Source organism: Eschrichtius robustus, chromosome 20, assembly GCF_028021215.1.
Source record: "Eschrichtius robustus isolate mEscRob2 chromosome 20, mEscRob2.pri, whole genome shotgun sequence".
NCBI classification, from domain to species: Eukaryota; Metazoa; Chordata; class Mammalia; order Artiodactyla; family Eschrichtiidae; genus Eschrichtius; species Eschrichtius robustus.
The window spans coordinates 46,012,025-46,039,749 of record NC_090843.1 but is presented as its reverse complement, the minus strand read 5'-3'; the positions used below and the strand labels follow the sequence as shown (position 1 = coordinate 46,039,749).

The 27,725-nt window shown below is 41.9% G+C and overlaps 1 protein-coding gene and 1 pseudogene across 5 annotated transcripts in view; one reads left to right on the top strand and one right to left on the bottom strand.

The window, feature by feature from the left end:
• The window catches only part of AP2B1 (adaptor related protein complex 2 subunit beta 1), a 116,037-nt gene that overhangs the window by 72,630 nt on the left and 15,682 nt on the right, over window positions 1-27,725 (top strand). For all 5 annotated transcript variants that reach the window (XM_068531074.1, XM_068531073.1, XM_068531072.1 and 2 more), the window contains 3 exons: window positions 579-725; window positions 3,451-3,596; window positions 6,649-6,778. In XM_068531074.1, the coding sequence (XP_068387175.1) occupies window positions 579-725; window positions 3,451-3,596; window positions 6,649-6,778 (423 nt within the window). The remainder of the gene's footprint in view (window positions 1-578; window positions 726-3,450; window positions 3,597-6,648; window positions 6,779-27,725) is intronic.
• Window positions 10,980-11,677, bottom strand: LOC137755448 (glutathione-specific gamma-glutamylcyclotransferase 1-like; annotated as a pseudogene).

Genomic DNA, 27,725 nt, shown 5'->3' with positions numbered 1-27,725 from the left:
TCCCATCTTGACGAGAGAATACTCTTTTCTCTTCTGTCGTCTAGAAAGAGCTTGAGCGTCAGCTGGACTCAGAGTGAGACTCTCCTCGTACGTGAGTTAGGGGGGGTGTGAGTATCCATCTCCCCCAGGAGAGTTTCCTACTAGATATTTATGCCTAAATGGGGAAATAAGACTTGCCCGGGCCCAAGTGGAAATGGAACTGCTGTCTAAGTTGGATGCTTCTCCTTCTTTCTGTAGAAACAGATTCCCCCTTCATTAGGGTACCTGTAGGCCTTTTGCACAGAATCATGGAAGCTAAAATTGGAAACAAACAAAAAACTTTGGATCACTGTGTTCCTGATCCTACTGATTACTCTCTTGATAGAACTTCTAAAGAGTGTGTGTATCTTTTCAATGATGAAAAATAACCATGATGATTTGAAGGACAAAGAATATATGAATTAAACGCCTAAGAATACTGTAATTATGGTGTGTTCTTATTGATTTATCAATACTATTAAAATATATAGCAACATTTTAAGGACTATTAATCAGTTCTTCTTGATCTCCCTGCTCCCCTTCCCTTTTATTCCCTGCAGGTGGGACAATCCTTCATCCCGTCATCAGTGCCTGCAACCTTTGCTCCTTCACCTACTCCTGCTGTGGTCAGCAGTGGTCTGAATGACCTGTTTGAACTCTCCACGGGGATAGGCATGGCACCTGGTGGATATGTGGCTCCTAAGGCTGTAAGTAAAACAACACTTTCTTAGTGGACAGGACCTAAATTATTTAGCATCTGACATTTGTGTTACTCTCACTGATAATAAATCCAAGGTTGGGGCTCTTTTTTCTAGAGGATTTACGAGGAAGATGAAAGACGGCCTCAAACCTAGCAATAAGAAGCACCATAGCATCCTTATTAACCATTTGTATAATTAGACTTAAAATTGGAAATACTAAGTATTTAGGTTTTGTTCTGTAGTTTAGAAATATTGCCTAGCTTGTCAACACTGAAGTCAGTCTAGTGTAGATCTGATATACAGAGCAACAGCAGGAGGAAAAAGACATAATAGAGAAGTAACATTTTACTTTGCATTCTTTCCACTCTCCTTTTTCCATTGGTACTGCATATGGATTCTAGAGTGCCATTGCTCAGATTTGGTTGTCATGCATTTTACTACACCTTTTTAGAGTTTTGATTTAGCTTAGTGTCATTGGTGTCCCTCTAGTCTCAGCCTCACTTGATGTCATGCTCAGATTGAAATTCAAAAGGGGAAGGGGAAACTCCTTGTAAATGAAGCATATTTCGGCCCTTGGGAATAGTGCCTTCCAGGCTAAGCTAGGTTTCTTTTAATTTTGCCTTTCTGAGGGGCAGCATGCCTGGTTGCTTTCTGAATTCTCTGCCTGCTCATCCAGCTCAGTGTGGGGAATCCCTGCTGCAGATAGTAAACCAGTTGTCCATCCCAGGAGTCTTGTCTTTGTGTACACACCCATTACATAGAGTAACCAGAAATATGATTCAAAACTGATCTGTAGTGTTTTGGCACAACTTAGTAGCTTTGTTGTAAGGTTACTGCGTTGGATATTATCCCCACAGACTTTTAATTGATTAAGAGGTTATCTAAGAGGTAACAAGAGGTACTTGTTTACTAACATTACAGTAATACCTAGAAATGACAAATTTAAATAATGTTGAAAGATCAGGTGGAAAATTAAGTTTCCCTCTGTCCCCACTTCCCCATAAGTAGCCACTATTAACTTTCTTCTGTGTCCTCTCAGAAGAAAAAAAGATCATGCATATACCTGTATGTTTCTATCCTTTAAATACTGTCAGTGGGATATACTGTTTTGCACCTTGTTTTTTCTCTACCACAGTCTTTTGAATGGCTGTATCCACTTTATTGATGTGTACCACAACATATTTAATCTTTCTCCTGGTGATGGACATTTAGGTTATTCATCTAGTCCTATCCCCGCCCCCTTTTTTGTTATTATGATGTTACCATGAACATTCTTGTTTACGTGTATCATGGTATATTTTTGTAAGCATATCTATAGGATAAACTTGGAATGTGCTTGATCATTTAAGCATTTAAAAATAGACATTACAGGGACTTCCCCAGTGGTCAAGTGGTAAAGAATCCGCCTTCCAATGCAGGGGCCGCAGGTTCGATTCTTGGTTGGGGAACTAAGATCCCATATGCCACCGGGCAACTAATCCCACGCACCACAACTACTGAGCCTGCATGCAACAACTACTGAGCCTGCGTGCCTCAGCTAGAGAGCCCATGTGCCACAAACTACAGAGCCCATGCGCTCTGGAGCCTGTGCGCCACAACGAGAGAGAGAAATCCACACACCACAACTAGACAGAAGCCCACGTGCCACAGAGAAGAGTCCATGCAGGAACAAAAAGATCCTGCGTGCCGCAACGAAGATCCTGTGTGCTGCAACTAAGACCCAACGCAGACAAAAATAAAACAATAAATTATTTTTTTTAAAAAAGACATTACCAACTTACCCTCCAAAAAGGTGACATCAAATTATATTCTCCAAAGCAGAATGTAGTAGTGCCAGATTCCTTATATTCTCCTTCATTGAGTATTACTGACTTTTTGAATTTTTGACCCTCTGATAGATGAAAAATAGTATCTTGTACTATTAAATAGTGTCATTTTCTTCTTTTCTTTTTCCTTTTTTTCCTGTAATGTGGTTGAGTATATTCTCTTGTTTACTAGCCACCCAGTGACTAATGGGCATTCTGTCTTTAGTCAGGACAGTTCATGAATTCCTGTTGGTTTTTTTTTATATATATATATAAACTGGTACAGTCCAGGAGTATCACAGATTCTGGGGCGAGAGGTGGGTCATGAATGAATTATATAGAGAGAATAAGCATTCAGATTACTTAAACGACATCTGAATACTTAACTATTTCCCAGAGACTATAACAAAGGTTAAAAATATAAATAAGACATGGTCCTTGCCCTTAACAGATTACTGATAAGGAATTTGGTAGTGATTTTTAAAAGTCTTCAAATATTGTAAACATGCGATTTTCATTAGATCAGTTTTTTCCCTTTTAAGACTTTTACCAAAGCTACTAACCAAAGAAACCCCATGTTATGCTCATTGGAATTTCTCCTTTCGCCATGGTTACCCAGAGACTATTTTGGGGTTTGTTTTTCTTTTTTTGTTTGTTTTTGGCTTTGGTTTTGGGTTGGGTTTTTGTTTTGTTTGGTTGGGTTTTTTTTGTTTGTTTTTTGATTTTTGGTGGGGTTTTTTTGGTTCTTAAATAGTTGAGAATGATCTCAAAATTCAGCAAATATGACTTTATCCAGAGCCTTTTGCATTTGGCTTGGTATTTATGGTATAAAAATCACCTTAGTTGCCTAAGGAAGTGAAATCTTAATTTCATCTTTATTTAGAAGCGTCCTGTCTGGTTTCATTGGGCTTTATACTGTGTTTCAGGTCTGGCTGCCTGCAGTAAAGGCTAAGGGCCTGGAGATTTCGGGAACGTTTACTCACCGCCAAGGGCACATCTATATGGAAATGAACTTCACCAACAAAGCTCTGCAGCACATGACAGACTTTGCAATTCAGTTTAACAAGAATAGGTAAGAAATCTGAGTTCCCCAGCTCGATCCTGAGACAGCAGTGTACTTTGTGTCCAACAAGAGAGTGTTCCTTTTAGCAGTGGGTAAAAACTCTCGTGTTGGCAGATGCCTGATGTAGAGTGAGCGGAGGCTCTTGCACATCTGTTCCGTGGTCAGCTTCAACACTGGAGGCCCTAGGGAATTTTGCTGGGAGAACTCATCCATATAGAATAAGAAAACTGTCTTTGCCATTATAATCATACCTTTTCTATAATGTTTTGTAAATGAAATCACATAGTATGGAGTCTTTTGCATTTGATTTCTTTCACTTAGCATAACGCTTTGAGATGTTTCAACAGTCTGTTCTGTTTTATTGAGTAGTACTCCATCGATGCTTATACCATGATTTGTTTACACTTTCACCAGTTGGTGGAACTGGGGGTTGTTTCCAGTTTTATCTTTTATGACTAAAGCGCCTGTGAACATTCACTTACAGGTCTTTGTGTGGATATATGTTTTTATTTTTCCTGGATAAATACCTAGCAGTGGTATTGCTGGGTCATATGGTAATAAGTGTGAATGTTCCGGCTGTTCCATATTCTTACCAATGCCAGCCATGCTTATACATGTATAGTAGTATCTCGTTTTAACTTGAATTTCCCTAATGACTAGTGATATTGAGCATTCTTTTCATAATCTTATTGACCATTCTTATATCTTCTTTGGTGAAGTATCTGCTCAGATCGTTCCTTTTTCTTTTTTTCTTTTTAATTGATTGTCTTATTATCGAGTAATAAAGTTTTTTATATATTCTGTATACAAGTCCTTTGTCAGATATGTCTTGCAAATATTTTCTCCCAGTTTGTGGCTTGCCTTTATTTTCTTAACAGTGTTTTTCAAAGAACAATTTTTTTATTTTTTGTTTTATTTATTTATTTTTTTTAAGGAGATTGCGATTGACACATATACACTGTTTTTTTTTTTTTTTTGGCTGCATGGGGTCTTCGTTGCTGTGTGCCAGCTTTCTCTAGTTGCCGTGAGCAGGGGCTGCTACTCTTCGTTGAGGTGCGCGGGCTTCTCTTGTTGCGGAGCACGGGCTCTAGGCGCGCGGGCTTCAGTAGTTGTGGCATGTGGGCTCAGTAGTTGTGGCTCTCAGGCTCTAGAGTGCAGGCTCAGTAGTTGTGGCGCACGGGCTTAGTTGCTCCGCAGCATGTGGGATCTCATCGGACCAGGGCTCAAACCCGTGTTCCCTGCACTGGGAGGCAGATTCTTAACCACTGCGCCGCCAGGGAAGCACAAGTTTTTTATTTAAATAAAGTTTACTTTACAGTTTTTTCCTTTTTATGTCTTTTGCTTTTTGTGTTCTGTTTAACAAATCTTTGCCTGACCCACAGTTACAATTTTTTAAAATGTTTTTTAATAGAAGTGTTAATAGATTTAGCTCCTACCTTTACCTTTTAGAATTCATTTTGAGGTAATTTTGGTGAGATAATATGTGTAAAGTAAGAGTCAAAGTAAACTTTTTTTTCCGTAGTAAGTCTTGAAGTCAGATAGTATAAACCCTCCTACTATGTATGTTCTTTTTCAAAAATTGTTTTGGCAATTCTAGGTCTTTTGCCTGCTGGAATTTTGCTTGAGAGTGCAGTGAATGTGCAGATCAGTTTGAGGGAGAATTGGCATCAAACAATATTGAGTCTTCTCATCCATTAGCATAGCATATCTCCCCACTTATCTAGGTCGCCTTTAACTTCTCTCTGCAGTGTTTTATAATTTTTCGTGTACAGATCTTGCACATCTTTTGTCACATTTAAGTGCTTTATAGTTTTGATGTTACAGTAAGTAGCATATTTTAGTTTTTGGTTGTTGCTAGTATATAGAAATACAACTGATTTTTGTACATTGAACTTGTATCTTAAAACTTCATTAAACTTACTTATTAGTTCTAGTAGCCTTTTTTTAGATTCCTTATGGTTTTCCACATAGATAAATCATGAGAGCAAGATAAAAAGGGCAAAAGGGCTTTTTGACCCATAAATGTTGATACCAAAATGAGTGATGTGTCTACTCAAAATCATTTCTTTATTACATTTGGGACTCTAAAGTGTAGTTTATCTACCAAAAGGAAAATGTTTCTTCTGCTAGTCTGTGACTCTTGAAATTGATACTACCTATATAAACTCAATAATTATTTTATAAATAATAAAATCCCATCTTTCTTCCTGAGGCACATTAGAACATAAATTCATTATAAATTTATATCATTAAGTTGTTTATTTGTTATACCTAAGGGCCTACTTTTCCCTTTCTGCTCCATCTTTTTAAAATTGTATTCTTATGTTTCTGAGACGTAAGACGTGTCTGTCTTCCCTCATATATTTTTGGGTTTTTTTGTAACTTCAGACTCAGGCTTTTCCCATCTCTTTACTATTCTTGTATTATTATTAGGCAGGCTTCTCTGAGAAGTCAAACTGGTGGGTACTCACTGCCTGCCTTAGGTGAAGAAAGTGGCCAGATTTGAGTCTACAACTTATCCTTTGGGGTGTTGTTTGGAATGTTTAAGCCAGTCAACTCTGCTTTACTTAGACTGGCTCTTTCCCAATGATTGTATCCTGTGTAAGTAAATAAAGAAGAAAGAAAATGAGAGTTACCAGTAAATCATCCTCTGGTCTGATCAGGCAGGTTATCAAGCAAGTGCAATAATATCATTATACTTTACAGGGTGGGTATTCTTAAGTGTTCTTTCTCCCAAAGATTATCTAAAGAAAGATGTATTTAAAAAAGATGCTTATCAAACCTGTCCCTCTAGTGGCATGATAAACATAAGAAACTTTCAGAATCAGAGCATTAGCAAACCAGTTCTGTACTTACGAATGTTTTCTCCTTCCTCAAATCTTTTTAATGGAAAAAAGAGGTTATGTTGTAACTAGTGTTACAGCAAATTAGAATTGGGCCCTTTAGTGCCTGCTATTCCTTATGTTTCCTTCAAACGGAGTAAAAAGCCATTGAAACCTAAAGACGTGGCTAAATGCTGCCTCCTGATTAACCTCTGGGATTTCTTCATCCTCTCTCCTAGCTTTGGTGTCATCCCCAGCACTCCTCTGGCCATCCACACACCACTGATGCCAAACCAGAGCATTGACGTCTCCCTGCCTCTCAACACCTTGGGCCCAGTCATGAAGATGGAGCCTCTGAACAACCTGCAGGTTAGACTTTCACTTCACTCAGGGGGTACAGGTTTATATCTTGCCAATTTTATCTGTAAAGCAACCCCTCTCTTTCTTATATTAGATTTGGTCATGGAATAGGGTTTGAAATAAATCTGTGGAGAAGACTTTTATTTTTCATTAAAAATACACACAAAAGTCACGCATTGACACGGAAAGTTATTTTCTTTTTACTCAACAAACAAACGTTTCAAGGTGTTAGTACAAACTTTGTTTTTGTCTTAAGACTTTCATAGAGAATTTGAATGTCGCAAGAATAGATTTCAGTAGAGCTGTGTGGAGGTCATCTTTGAACACACGGCCATAAATAGTTGGGTTATCTGGGTAAGTGTGTGGTGAGTGTAGCAGCATCGTAGAGGAGCTCAGAACTTTATCAAGTTTCTAAGCGCCTCTCCATCTTGAAAATATTGAATGTTTAGAATGCTTAAGGTCCCAGCTTAGAGTATCATTTCGTTTTCACCACTTTGAATTTCTCTTTGAAATATAAGCCTTTTGGGGTTCAAGCAACATGAAGGCAGAGTAGTAATAAGCATGTAAGCTGAAGCTGTAGCAACCCTCAAGGGATAAAATACAGATATAAACCCAAGAAGTTGAGGGTTTTAATGCTCACAAGGACAGAAGAGACCACCTTGGGCTGACCTGAGATGGGGAACTGTAACTGATCCCTGCACAAAGCTGAGACCCTGGAAGGGCAAGTCCCTCAATGAAAGGGGAACGAGAAAAACATTTCCACAGGGGCAAGTGATGAGAGAGTTCTCTTTGACCTGGGTTCTGGGCCACCTCTTGTGAGAAATCCAGGGCCTGAATTTATACTGTGTACGTGAAGAATTCTCCAAACCAGTAAATTAATGTAAAATTGGACCAGAACTGGTGAAACCCAGGGTACCTGGCAGAAGCAAATGCAAAACGGCCTTTTTGCAATGGTTTTGAACTTTAAGGCCATCAGGACTCCCATCTGAGAAGAAAACCTCTACTGAAAGTCAGCTCACAATTTAACCAAAAAAAAACGAGGGAAAGATGCACTGTGACTGACAGACAAGAGATGCAACAAAGAGGATTGGTATCCCCTTCTATCGAGAACTTGAAATGATAGAATAGGATGAATGAAACTATAAGATATGTTTTAAATGATGAGCAAAAAATATCAGCCTTCCACTTTCCAATCAGGACAGGTGGGATCCCATTGCTCAATCTCCTGGAAACACCAGTGTGGGATACTAGTACTTCTGGTGAGACATCAACAATAAAATTACTTAGAGTTAAAAGTAACATTCTCCAATAGTTTAAATACCAGCGCACCAAGCCTGCTTGCCAGTTGACTGACTACCTTGCTGCCTCAGCAGTTGACTGCTTCTTTCTCAGCAAAGGGTGTAATGATTTAGAGTGACGATGAGTGAGTCACAATATAACTTGGCTCAGTCTAGAAGAACAAAACAAGGATTTCTGTGCAGAAGGAATTGGCTGTGTTGCTATAATGAGACTAATGTGTTAAGGGGCTTTTCCAGCACAGAATCCTAAAAGAAACTAACTAACCCAAGTTTACATCTCCTCTCTTTTCACTGAAATCTAACCTCCTGTGTGGCCCACAGAGCCTCAAGCCAAATATTTGAGGACAGTCAGCATGGGTGCGAGAATGCTTTACTTTAGAATTAGGAAAGGGAATTTGGGTCACAGAAATGAGGGCAAATTTCCTACTCTTAAAACCAAAAGGAAACAGTAAATAAATAAATGTCCGTTTACTTCCCTATTTGCATTTCCATTTCACATTCAGCGAAATGAACATCCCAAATAGGAACCCTCATAAAAGAAATTGAATCTTAGTCCAAACCCCTCCTTCAAAAGTATTGATATGATATTAGGACCAGCAAGTTTTCATTTTCACAACGTGACATTATAAAAAACAATCTTAAAAATTTTCTATCTAAGCAGAATGTAATAAAGCAGTGCAGCTTCTCTAGGGAAAACAAAATTTCCATCTGTAGTCAACTATTGATTCTCCATGTTTTCCCCATGGATTCTTTTCTTGCAAGGATGTCATAATAATGGCTGTTTTCTCATTAATTGGCATTGCCCAATGGAGAAGATAAGCAAAAACTTGAAAAGAGGGGAAGTTTTTTTTCCCCCTATGAGCAGCTCTATTTAATGTCTGCTAGTGCAAGGTGAAACTAATGACTAGCTTAAAGTGGTGGGCTACTTCAGATTTCAGCTACCATTCTGCTCTTGTCCTAGTATGAACAAAAAGAATCAGATCTTAACTTCAACAAGCTTAGACCATAAAGATCCAGATACAGCCAGGTAAAGATTGATTGGCATTTAAATGTTATGCAAACATAATGTTTAAATTCAAGAGCTCATGCAGGAAAAATTAGTACTTTTCTAGTACTCCAGACCATAAAATCAGTAAAGAAAAAATGGGGGTTTAGGAAATGAAATTTTGAAAGCAGTGTGGGTTGTAGCTATTTTGGCTAATTTGATATCAACATAGGACAGATAAATCAAACCTAGCCGCCAAAACTGTAATGTAACATTTAGTACAAAAACTTTTCATTAAAAACATCGTCAAAAAAAAAAAAAAACAAAACATCGTCAAACTACTTATTGGCTTATAGTCTTTTTGAAACATTATTGAAAGACACTGTTCCCTCTTAAAATGTAAAATAGGTTATACCTTAGATACCTACTAGAAATTTGAACCTAGAAAATTTTTCTACTGTACTAATACTGTTGGTCGTAAAAGCCTTTGTGAATTCAGCTTATCAATATTACACAAAATAAAGCTTAGCTTGCCCCCGTTGGGAGCCTCTCTTGAGTTTATTTATATCATATAATTATATTCCTTAAAAAAAAAAGAGAATTGATTCCCTCTATTTAAATAAAACAAAAACCTTAACAGATGTCTAAATGAATTTTCTCTGAGTTTTCTCTGACTTTGATATCCTTGTTTTTCATTTCATCTGTGTCAGTTGCTTAGAAACATTTTCCCAATATACTCCTTCAAACTTGATACCTGGCAGGTGACTGCTTCTTCAAGTCAGTGTCTGCAAAAAGACAGTAGAACAGTGATATAACACGTGTTCATCCCAGTCTTTGTATAGATGCTGTAGTGTTCTCACAGCTGCTTGGCCTCCTTTTTCACCAGGCTGTAAACTCTTGTGAGAACATGGATAGCACCATTCTTTCAAGTTTTAATTTTATCGGGATTATAAAAATACAGTTTAGAGTCAACTAGTTCTATAGTTAGCTAAGAAAAACCCAGTCCCCAGCCTTCTCTCCCCACTTATGGCCGTCATCTACATACATATTTCCAATCCTCCTATTTTCCTGATAGAGCTGTCTTAGAATTTGCTTTAATCAGTGTTCATTGTTTATGTTATTATGATTATATATACTCCTCATAGCTGAGCTATATAGTGTGATTATTTTTTTCTCCATAAAATTTTTTATAAGTAATTAGATATTTACCCATTAATACCTGTCTTTTTATTTGTTTAATTTTTTTTTTTCTTTTTAATGAGATCAGTTTATGGATTATAGTATGGGACAGACTGGGAAGGTGCCAGTACCTATAGTAATGAGCTTCCCAGGCATAGACCAACAAACAGACAGGAGTGGCCCAGACAGACAGACAGAAGGACAGGGAAACAAAGCCAAATGGGTAAGAGGCCTAGGCCCAGCCTAGCAGCTGTGTCTGGCCTCCAGATCCAGCTCTGCCCTGGGGACCTGGGGGATGAGCAGGGCTGGCAGGGGCCTCAGTTCTTGTAGGGCCCCCTCTCCTCACTCCCTCCTACCCTCACCAGCAGGCTGGGACCTTTGACGGGTGTTGTTTCTGGGGCTAGGGAATGGTTGGTCTGGAGTCGGGGGCAGAGGGTCAAGGCTCTTGGAGGCTCCCTGGGGAGGTGGAGGCCTGAGTAGTATGGGGATAGCAGCAGCACTGGGGGGAATCTGGTCAGGCACCAGGCGCCTGGGGTGGGGCACCGCTCAGCAGGGCCCCTATATCTAGGGCAGGCCCCCCACCCTGCCCACCACACCAACATGGTGCAATAAATAAAGTTTCAAGTAGTAAGTCAGTGTCAGGTAGGAGATCTGGGGGCTGGCAGACAGGCAGGGGCTTGAGAGAGGCCCCAGTCGGCCCACCAAGTGTTCTCAGTGGGCTCCAGCTATATCAAGTCTGTCTTGTGTGCACTGGAGTGGGGACCTGGCCCCTGTGTCCATGTAGGGGCTCAGCCCCTCAGACCAGTGCCAAAGCCTGCTCAGTGGGGCAGAAGCAGGGCAGCCTGGTGCCTACAGCATCCACGATGGCTGTCAGGTGCTCGTCCTGTGCCTGGGGCCCACAGAGCTGCCTGAAGTCTGCCAGGCGCAGCAAGTACTCAAGGCTGTGGCCAGAGAAGCCTCGGCAGGCCAGGATCTGCGTAGCGATGGCCTCCTCAGGTGCAGGGCCCAGGTAACCAGGGTTCTGCGGGGTGGCCACGTAGGCCAATGCCTTGAGTGGTTGGTCAGGGGCATCTTGAGGGCAGAAGGTGACCTCCTTCGTATCATAGCCGTCAAGCACTGCCTCCCACATGTTCAAGTACTTCAGGGCCTCATTGACCTGCTCACCTTGCACCTGGTACACCACACCCCAAGTGCAGCCCTCACGATCTTCAGGGTGGGTCACCACACGACCAGGCATCTTGTCGCTGCCCCGATGGAAGGTGTCTCCCTCCCAGAGGTGGCGGCTGTAGCGGTGCATGAAGCCCATACAGCTGTTGCTGTAGGTGAAGTCGGGCCTCCACACCAGGGAGCCGTACCTGGAAATCCACAGCGCTTGGGGGCCGCCGTCGTCCTGGGGGGCGGGGTGTTCTGGGCTGCCGACTCCTGCTTCATGGTGCCGGCCACAGGGACGGGCCCAGGCCGCCTCCAGGGCTGGTCTCCGGCGCGGGCACGTCAGGACCGACGGACGTACCCACCTGGCCTGGCACTGCTTGGCCGCTCCTGTTTAATTTTTTGTGTTAACTGTAATTCATTCCCAAATTGCAGTGAGATCAGACCCTTCAAAATAGTCTTAATCGGTTTCACTTTCTTAAAGTCTCCTTTTGGAGTCTTTTGACTGCGTCAGTCTGAACTGACTTCCTTCAACACCTGGAACTGTCATCCTGGGATCTCCCTTCATAATAGCCCTGGGGATTCATTCCCTTCACCTGTCTGGTATGTTGGGTCTCCTATTGTATTTTTCTTTCCTTGTTTTACTCCTTCATTTTGATGAAAAACATCCTCTAGTAGCTTCCTAAGAATAGGTATGTAGAGAATAAAGTTTTTGAGACTTCACATGTTTTAAAATGTCTTTTTTATCTTCACACTTGTCTGATGGTTTCTGTATATCATTCTAGGTTAGGAAAATAATTTGCTTCCTAGCATGAAGCCATTCTGATTCTTAATCCTTTTCTGTGCCATGTTCTTTCTCAGTGAACGCTTGCACGATCCTTTCTTTATCCTCCATGTTCTGAAATTTCACAGTGATGTGCCTTGGTGTGTGTGTCTCTTTTCACCGATTTTACTAGGTACTTTTTGGGCTCTTTCAATGTAGAGACTTGTATCCTTCAGTTCTGGGAGTTTTTCTTTTTTATAGATCTCCCTCCATTTTCTCTGTCTCTCTTTTTTTTTTTTTTTATAAATTTATTTATTTATTTATATTTATTTTTGGCTGTGTTGGGTCTTCGTTTCTGTGCGAGGGCTTTCTCCAGTTGCGACGAGCGGGGGCCACTCTTCATTGCGGTGCGCGGGCCTCTCACTGTCGCGGCCTCTCCTGTTGCTGAGCACAGGCTCCAGACGCGCAGGCTCAGTAGCCGTGGCTCACGGGCTCAGTTGCTCCGCGGCATGTGGGATCTTCCCAGACCAGGGCTCGAACCCGTGTCTCCTGCATTGGCAGGCAGATTCTCAACCACTGCGCCACCAGGGAAGCCCTCTCTGTCTCTCTTATTGGAAGTCTTGCTATTTGAATGTTGACCCTCCTGGACCGATCTCCCTTTTTTTTATCCTATTTTCCATCTCTTTCTCCTTTTGCTCTACTTTCTAAAAACATTTTATGGAAAATTTTTAACTCTACAAAAGTAAACAAAATAGTGTAATGAGTCCCTGTATGCCCATCATCTAGCTTCAATAATTATCAACCCATAGTTAATATTGTTTCATCTATACCCCTGTCCACAGCATATTGTTTTGACGCGAATCTTAGACATTTATATCATTTCATCTATAAGTATTTCAATATATATGTTTAAAACAGATGGTGTCTTATTAAGAACGTAACCACAATAACTATGTGCACATTAAAAAATTATCAAGAATTCATTAACATCAAATATCCAGTCAGTTCTCAAGTTTCTAATTATCTCCATATCTTAAACTTTTGTTTGTTTTTATTATTACTGTTTGTCTGAATCAGTGAAGTGCACATATTATGATGGGTTGATATCTCATAAGGCTCCTTAGCTACACTGTTCAGTATGATAGCCACTAGCCACTTATGGCTATATAAATTGAAATTAATTAAAATTAAATAAAATAAAAAATTCATTTCCTCAGTTGCATCAGCCACATTTCAAATGTTCACATGGCTGGTGGTTACTAGATTGGGCAGTGCAGAAGTAGAACATTTCCATCATTACAAAAAGTTCTGTTGGACAGTGCTGATCTATGGGCACCCTCTCTTTTTCTTTTATGTTTAGTTTTCAGCAGCTTGACTGTTATGTACCTAGGTGTTTTCATTGTATTTCTCTGGCTTTGGGTTCACTGAGCTTGGATCTGTAAATTGATAGTTTCTCCCAAATTTGGGAAATTTTTTTTCCATTATTTCTTTAAATTTTTTTCCGCCCCAGCATCTCTATTCCCTCCTTTCAGACCTCCACTTACACATATGTGTAACCACTCGATATTGTCACTCAGATAACTAAGGGTGGTTTTTGGTTGTTCTTGTTTTCTTCCTTTCTGTTCTTCAGATGGGGTGATTCCTGTTGATCTGTCTTCAAGTATACAGACTCTCCTTTTATAGGCTACAGTGTTCTGTTACATCCATTCAGTATAACTTTCATTTCAGATATTGTACTTTTCAGGACTTCCCTGGCAGTCCAGTGGTTAAGACTCTGCACTTCCACTGCAGGGGGCACAGGTTCAGTCCCTGGTCTGGGAACTAAGATCCCACAGGCCGCATGGCACGGCCAAAAAAAACCGAACAAACAACAACAGATACTGTACTTTTCAGTTCTAGGACAACCATTTGGTTCTTTGCTAAAATTCTCCATCTGTTCACTCAGGAGTGCAACTGAAGAATCCTGTTTCACAGCCTACTCTTCCTTTATTCAACTTCCACCCTTTGGCCATCCCTTGGGCCTAAGGATATGCTTACTGACCCTCAGGAAAAGTGACCAGTAGAAGTATCTCAAGCAGGCCCTGGAAACAATGTTAGGGCTTTTTAGCCAGGAAATTCTATGTGTTCTACCTGGGCATGTCTCTTTGGCCGTGTGGATTCTTCTATACAGGGGTTCCGAGGAGGCCAGAGGAAGATCAGAGTATGGCCCTCTAAACCATGAGGGCCAGGTTAGGAGCTCCAGTTACCCATCACTGAAGGTAGCTGGAATCCTCTATGTCAGTACTTTCATGTCTTTCTTTAGGGGCTGGCTTAATTTTTCAAAAAATCATCCTTGCCTCTCCTGTTTAGAATATAAAGAGTTTCTACCAGCCTCCTGGGAGCTAAATTGGGAAAGAGGGCTGGAGAGTCTCAGCATTCAGTATATGCATAAATTCACTTACTTCACCACCCCTCAGCCATGCCTGGCATCCCCTTCAAAGTGCCATCTATCTTACTATTTTATTTATTTTATTTTTTATATATTTATTTATTTTTGGCTGAATTGGGTCTTCGTTGCTGCGCACAGGCTTTCTCTAGTTGTGGCGAGAGGGGGCTACTCTTTGTCGGGGTGCACGGGCTTCTCATTGTGGTGGCTTCTCTTGTTGCGGAGCACAAGGTGTGCGGGCTTCAGTAGTTGTGGCACGTGGGCTCAGTAGTTGTGGTGCACGGGCTTAGTTGCTCCGCAGCATGTGGGATCTTCCCAGACCAGGGCTCAAACCCGTGTCCCCTGCATTGGCAGGCGGATTCTTAACCACTGCGCCACCAGGGAAGTCCCAAAGTGCCATCTATCTTATTTTCTCTGAAAGAATCAATCTTTCAGTTTTATTCAGGGGCTGAGGGGCTGAGGTAGCTTAGAATGGTGGGGGGTCTAGGGCTGTAACAGTTTCTTGATCCTCTTTCTTTTAACATCCCCTCCCCCCATTTCCCCTCCATACAGTTCCAGAGGCGCTACCAGTCCTGAGCCTTTGAGAATTCTGTGGTGTTTTTGCTAACACCATTTGTTTCACAGTTACCAAGATTTTGTTGCAGTTGTATTTTCTCTTCCCCGTCTTTATGAATTTATACCTTTAAATTTTTTTCCTTTAATTATGGCAGAATTTCTTCCAAGAGAAAGAAAATTTAAATGTGATTTTCAGTCTACTATCTTTACCTGAAAGTCTGATGGCACCTTCATAAAAATTCTTCTTTCCTTCTATACTACTTTATGGTTAGAGGTTAACCTATGGATAAAGAATTGGTCCTTTAGTGTATATGGTTTTTATTATCTATCTTTGTATCCCCTTTATACCCCCACATAAGTGTTGTTTAGTAAGAGGGTGGCTATTAATTAGGGAAAAGCCATAATGTCTTGGTTTTTTCTTTGAATGTCTCTTCTAAAACAAGGCAGTGTTCATCAACTGTGTTCATTTAACCTTTGAATGATTAGGGCAGGAAGCGCTGAGGATGCTAGCTGCAAAGGACACAGTCTTACAATCCCGTTTATTCATATCTTTAAGATCTTTGTCAGCCAAAAGGGTTTTTTTGTTCGTTTTGTTTGGCTGCATCAGGTCTTAGTTGCGGCGCCCGGGCGCTAGAGTGCGGGCTTAGTTGCCCCGCAGCGTGTGGGATCTTAGTTCCCTGACCAGGGATCAAACCCACATCCCCTGCATTGGAAGGCGGATTCTTAACCACTGGACCGTCAGGGAAGTCCCCAAAAGGGTTTTTTTTTTGCCAGTGTATGGCCCTGAGAAAAGTCTGTCCCTTGCTCCTCCTACATTGCAGTCCCAGCCTGTGAGACAGTCAGTTGCAGATGGTGCCTGTCCCTGATATTTCATGTCTTACATATGTCTGTTCACACTCAGAAAGCCCACAGCTGTAGCTATTGTACCAGAAAAACTGGTAAATGCTTCCAAATGGAAGACCTTTTCAGCAGCTTCCATCAAAGGAAGCAAACCAGCTTGGCATTTACTGACTTTTCTTGACTGTTGTGCAAGCCAAACAACCTCAGTATTAAAGCCTCCTTTGGTCTTCCGGGATCCACAGTTGAGGACTGTGCACTCTGATTGCTTTTATGGAACCACATGCTGCTTGAATAGACGTTGAGTCCTTGAAGTGGTGGATCTTAGGAGAACTCTAAGAGATTCCCAGGTCACAGATAGATCCAATGCTGAAAATAACCCCTGTAGACAGGACAGAATCTGAAATATTCCATTAGCAGTATGTAGGTAATGGTTATGAAAGATGAAGATATTTTACCACCAAAGAAAAAATTGTTTTTTCTGATTGCTGCTTCAAATTTGATATATTTTTCATGTCACATCAGGACTATAAATGTTTCTTTTAATCTCATCTGAGAAATAGGATATCTTATATACTAGATGTTCCTTTTTCACTAGGTTGGCCTTAGTAAGAACCCTCTTTATCCTTTTTGTCTGGATAATCAAGATTCTGCTAGACAGTATCTTTTGTCTTTCTATAACCGGAACTCAACTACTGGCTTCTGGGACTCTCTTTTAGGATATGTTTGGTTTTTAATTTTTATCTATTTATTTATTTTGGCTGCGTTGGGTCTTTGTTGCTGCGCACGGGCTTTCTCTAGTTGTGGCGAGCAGGGGCTACTCTTCGTTGTACTGCACAGGTTTCTCATTGCGGTGGCTTCTCTTGTTGTGGAGCATGGGCTCTAGGCGCACGGGCTTCAGTAGTTGCGGCATGCAGACTCAGTAGTTGTGGCTTGCAGGCTCTAGAGCGCAGGCTCAGTAGTTGTTGCACACGGGCTTAGTTGCTCCTCAACATGTGGGATCTTCCCGGACCAGGGAATGAACCTGTGTCCCCTGCATTGGCAGGCGGATTGTTTTCCACTGCGCCAGCAGGGAAGTCCCAGGAATATGTTTGTTAATAGCAACGGCCCTGCTTGAATAACCACACATAAGCAGTAGATAAGAATTCTGTATTCGAAGGGACTTCCGTGGCAGTCCAGTGGTTAAGACTCTGTGCTTTCACTGCAGGGGGTGCGGGTTCGATCCCTGGTTGGGGAACTAAGATCCCACATGCTGCGTGCGTGGCCAAAAATAATCTGCCCTCAGTGGTAGGAGACAGTTGTTCCTGAAACCCAGAATTCAGTTCGTAAAACACCCAAGCTTGGGAGCTAGTCCCTCATTGAAAAGAGCCTGTGAGCTAAGGTACTCAAGTAACAGAAGCCCATGCTGAGAATCTTGAGCAAATGGTAATAAATTTCACTAAGTAGTTCTACAGGGTAATATAAGTGATTTGTGTGTTTTCATCTATTAAAATCTCAGCCATCGGGCTTCCCTGGCGGTGCAGTGGTTGAGAATCTGCCTGCTAATGCAGGGGACATGGGCCCATATCGAGCCCTGGTCTGGGAAGATCCCACATGCCGCGGAGCAGCTAGGCCCGTGAGCCACAACTAGTGAGCCTGCGCGTCTGGAGCCTGTGCTCCGCAACGAGAGGCCACGATAGTGAGAGGCCCGCGCACCGCGCTGAAGAGTGACCCCCGCTTGCCGCAACTGGAGAAAGCCCTCGCACAGAAAGGAAGACCCAACACAGCCAAAAATAAATAAATTAATAAATTAATTAATTACAAAAAAAAACTCTCAGCCATCTTTATATCATGATAGTAAGTCAGGAGTTGATGATGAAAAATGGAATTAGTTTTGTATTTCTGGTTTGATAAATGATTTGAAAATAGATTGAACCATGTGATCTTTTTTGCAATAGGGGACTTTAAATTCTGAATAAAAAGTAGGTACTTGTTTCTAGTACTTATGTTCTCATTATGGCTAATAATTTTTACGCAAAGTCTTAGGGTGTATTATAGGTTGGAATTAAAGGAAACACCCTGGGATTTTCCTGAGCTGGATTGAAGTCCACTTGAGAGCCATATCTTGCCCTCATTCATGTTGCTCTCTTTATATTGCTATTTTGCTATGGTGTCATGTTCAGTGAGATAGGAAAAGAATTTCTTTTATTCACAATTTTTTAATATAGAGGTTATACATAGGTTTCATGGTATTGAGGTTCATACATGTTGAAAATAAAACTTGAGAAAAGCTTTGAGCTGTATGAGTGTGCAGACAGAAAGAATGTAAAATCTCCTGGTTGTAAGGATGACCTTTAATATTGTCTGTTTCAAACCCTATTTCTGATGGAATTTGCCTTGTATTAGCTGTGATTGGAGCCTCAGCATCTACATGAATACTACTAGTGATTTACTACCCTAAAATGGCCCGTTCCATCTTCCTAAAACTCTCTTAGGAAGTTATTTATATTGAACTAAAATTTGTCTTTCTTTAAATTCTATCTGTAGATCCTAATTCTGCAGTTTGAGGTTTTATAGAACAAGTTTCTCTCTGAATCAAGGTTCATACGGCCTGAAAATCAGTCAGGTGGGCCTATAATGAAAATATACTCAGTTTGAATTCATTTTCCCTTTTATTCCACTTCAGGAAAGCCTAAATTTATGGAAGGACGTATGTTTGTGTGTTCTGCAAATAGACATCAGTTTTATTGTTCTAATTAAAAAAAAAAAACAAAAACGGTTAGAAGTGGAGACACTGGGCTTCCCTGGTGGCACAGTGGTTAAGAATCCGCCTGCCAGTGCAGGGGACACGGGTTCGAGCCCTGGTCTGGGAAGATCCCACATGCCACGGAGCAACTGGGCCCGTGAGCCACAATTACTGAGCCTGCGCATCTGGAGCCTGTGCTCCACAACAAGAGAGGCCGCGATGGTGAGAGGCCCGCGCACCGTGATGAAGAGTGGTCCCCACTTGCCGCAACTAGAGAAAGCCCTCGCACAGAAACGAAGGCTCAACACAGTCATAAATAAATAAATAAATAAATAAATAAAAGAACATGAATTTCTTTAAAAAAAAAAAAAAATACTGGGAGTAGAGTGAGGTGGCCTTATCAAAAAGGTCCTACTTTAGCAAAGGCCTGAAGGAGGCAATGAGCCATGCAGATATGGCAGTTGGGAGAAAGAACATTCCAGACATGGGAAACAGCAATTCAAAGGCCCTGAGGGGGCAGCATACCTGTTTGAGGATCCACGAGGAAGCCAGTGTGGCTACAGTGGAGTGAGGGGAGGAGAAGCAGATCAAGTCAATGAGGTAAGGGGGAGGCGGAAGGCATGGCTAGATCATACAGGGACTTGTAGACCATTGTTAGGACTTGGGCTTTTCCACTTAGAAAAAATACCAATGCAAGTTCTTCCACACTGGCGATGTAAACCCATGTATAACAGGGCAGTGGTACAGCAAGAATTAAGCAACTGCCACAACTCTGATAGGACCATACCTAGGTAGAGAGGTTCACTGGCAGCTGTGTGCCTAAAAAGGAACACAGGGTCAAGGGAAAATAACGCTAAGATATACTGCATCCGTTCCTGCTCCAGGCAGCTTCCTCAAAGTTTTACATGTTAGGCAAAATAAATCAGAAACTTACAGCAAAAAGCATACTCGATCTCTTTCTGTCAATACAGAACCCACCTGCCGTGCTATACTGACCAATCTGGTTACTACCCGTAAGTAACCAAATGCTAACCAAATTCATCACAAGCCCCAAATGCTCTCCTCCTCCAGCAGCCTACAACAGAATTACTCTATGCAGTTTCAGCTGCCAGAAAGAGCCAGCAATATTTTCACAGGCCTTTCAGCCTGACAGACAAGTTCCCCAAACCCAAGGTGTTACCTTAAACAGGTTCTGCCCGACCTACATAGGCTCCCACCCTAAAGGCACGATCTTTCTTTTTCCCTTTAATGACAGATTTGTGTACCTTGCTAGGACTGGGTGACGTGCCCTTGGTTGCAGCTGTTGCACCATAGAATACTATGAATACACAGAATACGAGTACATAGAATACATCAACAGCATGAACTATTTGTTATGCAGGGCTTACTGTTAAACTTTAAAATACATTTTGTACATACAGTACTGAATCACAAAATGGTGAAGGCAGGACTAATAAACTATCAGTTAAAGTTATTAGCTATTCCACACCCCAGTCTGGTATATCATGGGACTGAAGACCCAGTGAAAACTCAACAGAAGAACAGACTTCAGTAATGAGAGTGAATGAATATTATTCATTTTAAAATCCTGAGGTAAAACTGATCTAGAATCTAATCTAGGTTCTAGGTGGTAAACACACAGATTAGTTCATAGCAAGTTAGAAATCAGGAGGGTTCACAGGTGTGCCTATGTACTGCCCACTATATTATTTAACCTCAACATGGACAAAAAGGCAGGCACACGTGGCTGTCAAGATGACTGGGTACGTGGGTAGGCCACTGTGCACAGATGCTATCTCTGGGCAGTTTTACTGGGGAATCAGGTCATATACAGAAGGGGCAGAAACTATTGTCAGGAGTACAGCGTGAGCTGTGGAATTGAGAAGTTTGGTGCTTTCATATTTGGAGTATCTGCCTTCCATCTCCCTCAATGGCTCCTGGAAAGGATTGTTGCCACTAAGCTAAGGACCACCATTCATTCACACACTTTTCAAAAATAATTAAATAACGTTTTCCTTTGTCTCCAAACTGTAACTGAGTCTAAGTACATTTACCAGTGTCTCCACTTCTTTTTTTTTTTTTTTAATATTATATTATTTATCTATTTTGGCTGCATTGGGTCTTCGTTGCTGCGCACGGGCTTTCTCTAGTTGCGGTGAGCGGGGGCTACTCTTCGTTGCGGTGTGCAGGCTTATTGCGATGGCTTCTCTTGTTGCGGAGCACGCGCTCTAGGCACGCGGGCTTCAGCAGTTGTGGCTCGCAGGATCACTAGTTGTGGCTCACGGGCTCTAGAGCACAGGCTCAGTAGTTGTGGCTCACGGGCTTAGTTGCTCCGCGGCATGTGGGATATTCCCAGACCAGGGCTCGAATCCGTGTCCCCTGCATTGGCAGGCAGATTCTCAACCACTGCGCCACCAGGGAAGCCCTACTCCCAGTATTCTTGATCCCCTTTACCCTTACTCTCCCCCAGAGCACTTATCCATTTTAAATACTGTTTATTGTACTTATTCATTTTCACCTCCTGCCGCCCCGTCACTGGACCGCAAACTCCAAAAGGGCAACAGTTTTTGTCTTAGTCTTTTTTCTGCACTGATTTATCTCCTAGTGCCTGGAACAATGCCTGGCACACAATAGGTGCTTAATAAATATTTGTTGTTGCATGACTCTTTTTGCTTTCATTTAAGAAAGTGTTTACAAATATCAGGTGCATCTGGTTCTTGAACCAAACTCAGCAAGGCCATCTCCTCATCTTAGCAAACAGGGTATCCCTAAACACTCTGTCTGCCAGTTGTTTCTTAGTGGCCTTGCAGTCTACCCCCTGCCCATTTCAATACCCTTTTACTTGGGTGGGTCTGGTCCTGATCCCAAGTTTAATCTGAGAACCTACAGTCACAGATTCATTTTCTCTCAAATGGGCAGAACAAACATTAGAAGCTGCTGCTTCCATTACTCTGTTCATTGATATTTGAAAAGGCAAGATCACAGCATGTTAATGGACCCTCTTTCCAAGGCTGGCGATAACTAGGAAAATAGAACATGTGACTATTCTAACGTTTGGGGAACTTTTTCTGTTACTAACCTATGTCTGTGTGCCACTTCAAAATAAAAACAAATTGTCACCACACAACTATTAAACCATTATCCTAATTCCCTCCGACTATTTTGTATCATATTCTCAGAGTAAATTTGGAAGCTTAAGGATGCTCTGTGTGTCTTGGAGCCCCAGGGAAAACCAGAATCATTTAGCTGTCTGACAGGAAATGGAGCTGAGCAAGCCCCTTTTTCTATGAGACCAGAAAGAAGCCTGACTTTTTTCTAATTCTGATGGATATGAAGTGATGAGAAGGCAAGCTTTAAAAGGAAGGGCAAAGGGGTTTGCCTTCTGCCAGTAGATGATCATTGTATCTTGTCGCTCAGTTCTTTGCTTTCAGAAAACAGTTTTTTCAAATAATACTCAAAACAGTCTAACTTTTGCCTTTAAAAGGGAAAAAAATTTTTTTTTTATTTAAAAAGGTAATGGTCTAGCACGTCCCAGTTCCAGGTTTTTCCACTCTTGCTATCAGTAGCGTTTGCTTTGGTGGGAATGGGTGTGATCGTTTATAAGTTCAGAGGTAAGCAGTAAAAAGGGTGGGACTCGTAAACTGAAATTCACTCTGGGGTGAGGTGTCACAATGCCGGCACTGGAGGTTGTGCTGGGACTTTAAGGGTGTGAGTTCAGGCTGACTCTCTGCAGTTCAGATGGCTTTAGTGGTGGCTATGGGTGGGCTTCAAAAAGAAGCTTCATCAAAGACTGCCTCTGTCCACAGAGGCAGTCTTTCATGAAAATTGTGACCTTTTCCACTTTTTTTTCCAAATGGCTTTGACGGAGAGGGGGAATTCTTTTTTAAAGCAATACTTGAGAGTCTAGCTTAAGTTGCAGAAGAATTACAGAAATTGATTCCAGTAGTTCTAACCCTACTGTGCTTTAGGGTTCTTCCAGTGTACAGCCTTGGAGACTATCATTCTGATATACTCCTTCCTCTTCTAAACTAACGTCTGTGTGTACCACTTTACAATGTTAATCTTCTCTTTGGTGTTCTGGAGATTTAATCTGCCTACATTCTAATTCATGGTGTTAACTCTGTGGGAGGTTTCTGAGATTGAGATTAAGCAAATCGCATGACCGAATGGGGACTCCAGGAGGAGTCATAGTTACATCAGTTTTAGTATCTTTTAGTTTCTCTTCGCCTTTCAAAACAGGGCCCACCAAGAGAGCTTGTCTCTTAGGTTCTCATTGCCATTCTTTTTTTTTTTTTTTTTAACTATTTATTTTATGTATTTGTTTTTTGGCCGCGCCGTGTCTTAATTGAGGCATGCAGGATCTTCATTGCAACATGCAGGCTCGGGCTTCTTAGTTGTGGCGTGCGGCCTTCTTAGTTGTGGCATGCATGCAGGATCTAGTTCCCTGACCAGGGATCAAACCCGGGCCCCCGGTATTGGGAGCGCAGAGTCTTAGCCACTGGACCAGCAGGGAAAGCCCCCTCATTGGCATTCTAAAACCCAGTAATTATGTGTACCACTAGAAGATTTAAGTTTAAGAGATCATCTGAGGGTCTGTTCAGAGCTTTCCTTTCCATTCTGAGAGCCACTTAAACGTGGAAATTTCAGATGCTGCAGTGCATGTTGTTGCCCAAGGGGAAATTAGCTTAGGGACATGGAGCTACTGCTTTTATCAGGAAGAGAGGAACCTGTCAAGTTTTCCCTGTAAGAGGTTCCACCGTCCACATGCTCTTAACAATGAAAATCAACAAGTGTGGCTTTTATCTATAATGACAGCAGATTGTCAGTGTTTGAGGGCTGCTCAGCTGCCATGCAATCCATCTGATCTGTTGGGTGAACTAAGAAAGAAAATAGAGTCTTCTTGTTTGAATCTTAGCCATGGAAGTAAACTAAAGATGGCTGTTCAAGTTAAAATGTTATTAGCATTGGAAGGAAAGTAAATTGACATTTTCTATGGTGGGTTGCATGACTTATTTCTGCTATATTTTTAACTGTATTCAGACATTGTCAAATATTATAGATAGCCCTGTTTTGTCAGGATGTCTCTGAGAAGTCTCAGATAATTTATTGGTCAATAGGGTTTGAAATGGAAGACCATATTTAAACTAAAGATGGTAGATATTTTTTGGCATTGACTAGGAATGCAGAACTACAGGTACATTTAACTCCAGCAGCTAGTAGAGAGTCTCTTCTGCTTGAGTCTCAGATGACATATCACACAGTTGGAGTCAGTGTCATTAAAAACCTGTCACTCAGAGCCATTCGCCTAGGCTCTGTTGACCAGGTGGTGTGGTGCTTAACACACATCTGAATCATCATTCCTCAGACAACTGGCGATGGTTGGCGTCACTGCCTGGTCCTGGCTTGGACCAGCCTGCAAATAATCTTTCTAAAAGCTAAATGGAGAGGAGGAAAAAAAAAATTCCTCAGAGACTTGGAAAGGTCACAAGTGACGTCACGGAAGAGTAGATGATATACTCTCAAAGGTGAGCTATATACCACTTGCCTTGAATTTTCTTGTGGCAGTGCCTCCTGTGGTGATCTGTGGGGAGAGGCCGCATTTGCCAGAGTTCAGACTGAGTTCATCTCGTACCTTTTTATAGTACTTTTGAGCACACTGAAACAAGGTTAGAATATTAATTCAGCCTGCTCCTCTCCAGCTGTGCCACCATAAAGAGGCCGCAGCTCCTGCAGCAGGCTTCCTATACTATGGAAAGAAACTAATTGCTGGTTACAGGCTGAAGCTGACAGGCTGCTCTTTCCCCGGCAGCCACTGAAAGTAACTTTTAAAAATCATTATTATTATTAAGCATTTATAGCCCGCTTTTGTGTTTTCCAAGTGCCTCATAATCATTTCTATTTGCTCTTCTTATTGATGTCCCTGAGAGGCAAGTTAATGTTGTTATGTCCGCATGTCACACGTGACAGACCAGAGGAACAGAGGATTAGGTAATCAGCTCCTTGGTACCATCTGCGATCTGCTTTAGGCATCCTCAAAGCAGAAACTGAGGTGTGCACTCTGTTCCTAAGCTCACTGAGCCCATTTCCTCACTGCTTCCTTTTTACTTTGGTGTATGAGTATTATGGTTTTTATACTTTTTTGACTGCAATTTACAGTAAGAGATATATTTTACATAGTGTATACACACAATACATAAAACTGAAAGTTTCAGGAAACGTTACTTACTCTTCATGAGACGCACTATGACATTTTCTAGTCTATTTTTTATGACAGTTTCATCCCACTAAATTAATTTTAAGAAACACCAGTTGGTCGTGACCCACGGCTTTTAAAACCACCATGTGTTAGGAGGTACTTGAGGCTGAAGAATACACGTGGTGTGTTCGCCTGGAGCATCAGTTTTATTTAAAGGAAAATGGAGAAACACATTTTCATATTAAAACACGTGGATTCACTATGGAATAGCATGGAACTGCAAAGAAATTTTGTTCTTATGATGGGCTACTTCATATTATGCCCCTAATCCTGATCCTCACCCCTACCTCCACCCCACTATATATGTCCATTCTTTCCTCCTCTGTTAAGGGAAGTACACTGGAAAAAACTTGAGAAGTCCTGTCCTTTTGGAAACTTTAGACCAAGTTCATATCTTGTCTAAACCCAAATGGCTGTCAGGAACTTTGAGTAGTGTATTTTACAGTCATTATTCTTATTGAGCCCTTACTCTGTGCCAGTCACTGTTTTAGAAACTGAGAATACAGTAGTGAACAAGAGACAAAAATCCCTTCCCTTGTGAAACTTACATTTTACTCGAGGTGAATTATGTGGCACAGGGACAGGCAGTGCACCAACAAATAAGTAAAATAATATGTTAGATAAGAGCAGTGGAGAAAAAGCAGAGGTTGGGATAGGGAGTCCTAGAGTTGGAGGTTGGGTGGTATAATTTTATAAATACGTTGGTCATGGAAGACCTACGTGAGAAGATAATATTTGATTTAAAGCAAAGACCTAAAGGAGGCCAGAATGGGCCTTGCACATTTCTGGTGGAAGAGAATTCCAAGCAGAAGAAACAACAAAGGCAAAAAGCTATGAGATAGGAGCATGCCTGGTATGTGCAGGGCACAACAGCAGGCTCCTGTGGCTGACGGGAGAGTCATAGCATATGACAACAGAGAGGTAAGGGACATCCAACTATAGGCAGTTGTAAGTTTGGGAAGTCATTGGAAGTTTGAGCAGGGAAGTATTTATGAATTGATCTACATTTTAAGATCACTCTGCTGTGTTGACAGTAGACTGGGAAGCTAGGTGGGGAGGGTGGGGAGAGACAAGTGCAGAAGCAGGGACACCATAAAAAGCTTGGCAGTGTTTCATATTACTGAGTTTGGAAAGTCAGCAGGAGGTTCCATTTAGGGATGAGATGGGGAGATCAAGAATTTGGTTTTGGACATGTTCATTTTCAGATATCTGTTAGTAGTTATCCAAGTAGAGATACTAAGTAGGCAGTTGGATATATATGTGATAATTGATTTACCATAGGCAAGCTAGACATTGATGTTAAAGCTCTTGGAAAATACTTCTCCAGCTTGTCTGGATTATGTCTTTCTGTTCTGTACCTGTTAGGATGGTGAATTTCAAAATAAGAAAACAAAGAACTCCCCTCTCTCCCGCTGAAGCGGTCAATATCATACTCTAAGGTTTACTCAATTCTGTTTAAGAGAGCCGCCGTCTGGGGACTTGCCTGGTGGCGCAGTGGTTAAGAATTCTGCCAATGCAGGGGACACGGGTTCGAGCTCTGGTCCGGGAAGATCCCACATGCCACGGAGCAGCTAAGCCTGTGCACCCCAACTACCGAGCCTGTGCTCTAGAGCCCGCGAGCCACAACTACTGAGCCCACGTGCCACAACTACTGAAGCCCGTGCACCATAACTACCGAGCCTGTGCTCTAGAGCCCGTGAGCCACAACTACTGAGCCCACGTGCCACAACTACTGAAGACCGCGCACCTAGAGCCCGTGCTCTGCAACAAGAGAAGCCACCGCAATGAGAAGCCTGCACACTGCAACGAAGAGTAGCCCCGGCTCGCCGCAACTAGGGAAAGCCTGCGCGCAGCAAGGAAGACCCAACGCAGCCCAAAATAAATAAATAAAACTTTAAAAAGAGAGAGAGCTGCCGTCTGGATTGGAATTGGACTGGCTTCATACTGTGTTTTCCTTGAATCTTTTTTGCTGAGACTCCCGAAGAGTTATTGGCATATCCTTGGAGAATCTAATATTCTTTGGGTTGCGATCTACTGCCTATGTTATTCTTCCTCAACATCTAAATATTATTTTAGCCCAGTGAATTTGAAACCAAAAGAGCCCACGTATCATTCTGTCCCCCAATCCTTGCCTCATCAAGTGTCTGTGTGCCTAATGAACCATGTTACTGGTGAAATTATGGGGTTTTTTAAATAAATTTATTTATTTGTTTATTTATTTATGGCTGCGTTGGGTCTTCGTTGCTGTGCACAGGCTTTCTCTAATTGCGTCGAGTGCTACTCTTGGTTGCGGTGCGCGGGCTTATTCCGGTGGCTTTTCTTGTTGCGGGGCATGGGCTCTAGGCACATGGGCTTCAGTAGTTGTGGCACGTGGGCTCAGTATTTGTGGCACACGGGCTTCAGTAGTTGTGGCTCGCGGGCTCTAGAGCGCAGGCTCAGTAGTTGTGGCGCATGGGCTTAGTTGCTCCGCGGCATGTGGGATCTTCCCGGACCAGGGCTCGAAACCGTGTCCCCTGCATTGGCAGGTGGATTCTTAACCACTGTGCCACCAGGGAAGTCCCTGAAATTATGTTTTGCATATGAACGATGTACAGGTTAAAAAGAAAAAAAAAAAAAAAAAAGGTTGAGAAACCAGTGTTTCCTTCCATTAGCTCAACTTCTTCCCCTTAAATTTCATGCAGCAAATACTTATTGAGTCACTAGTATGCAAGTGAAGATGAGAGCCCCTGTACTGAGAGATCATTGTGCTGTGGGTGAGGCAGAGATAAACAATTATTTATTCTA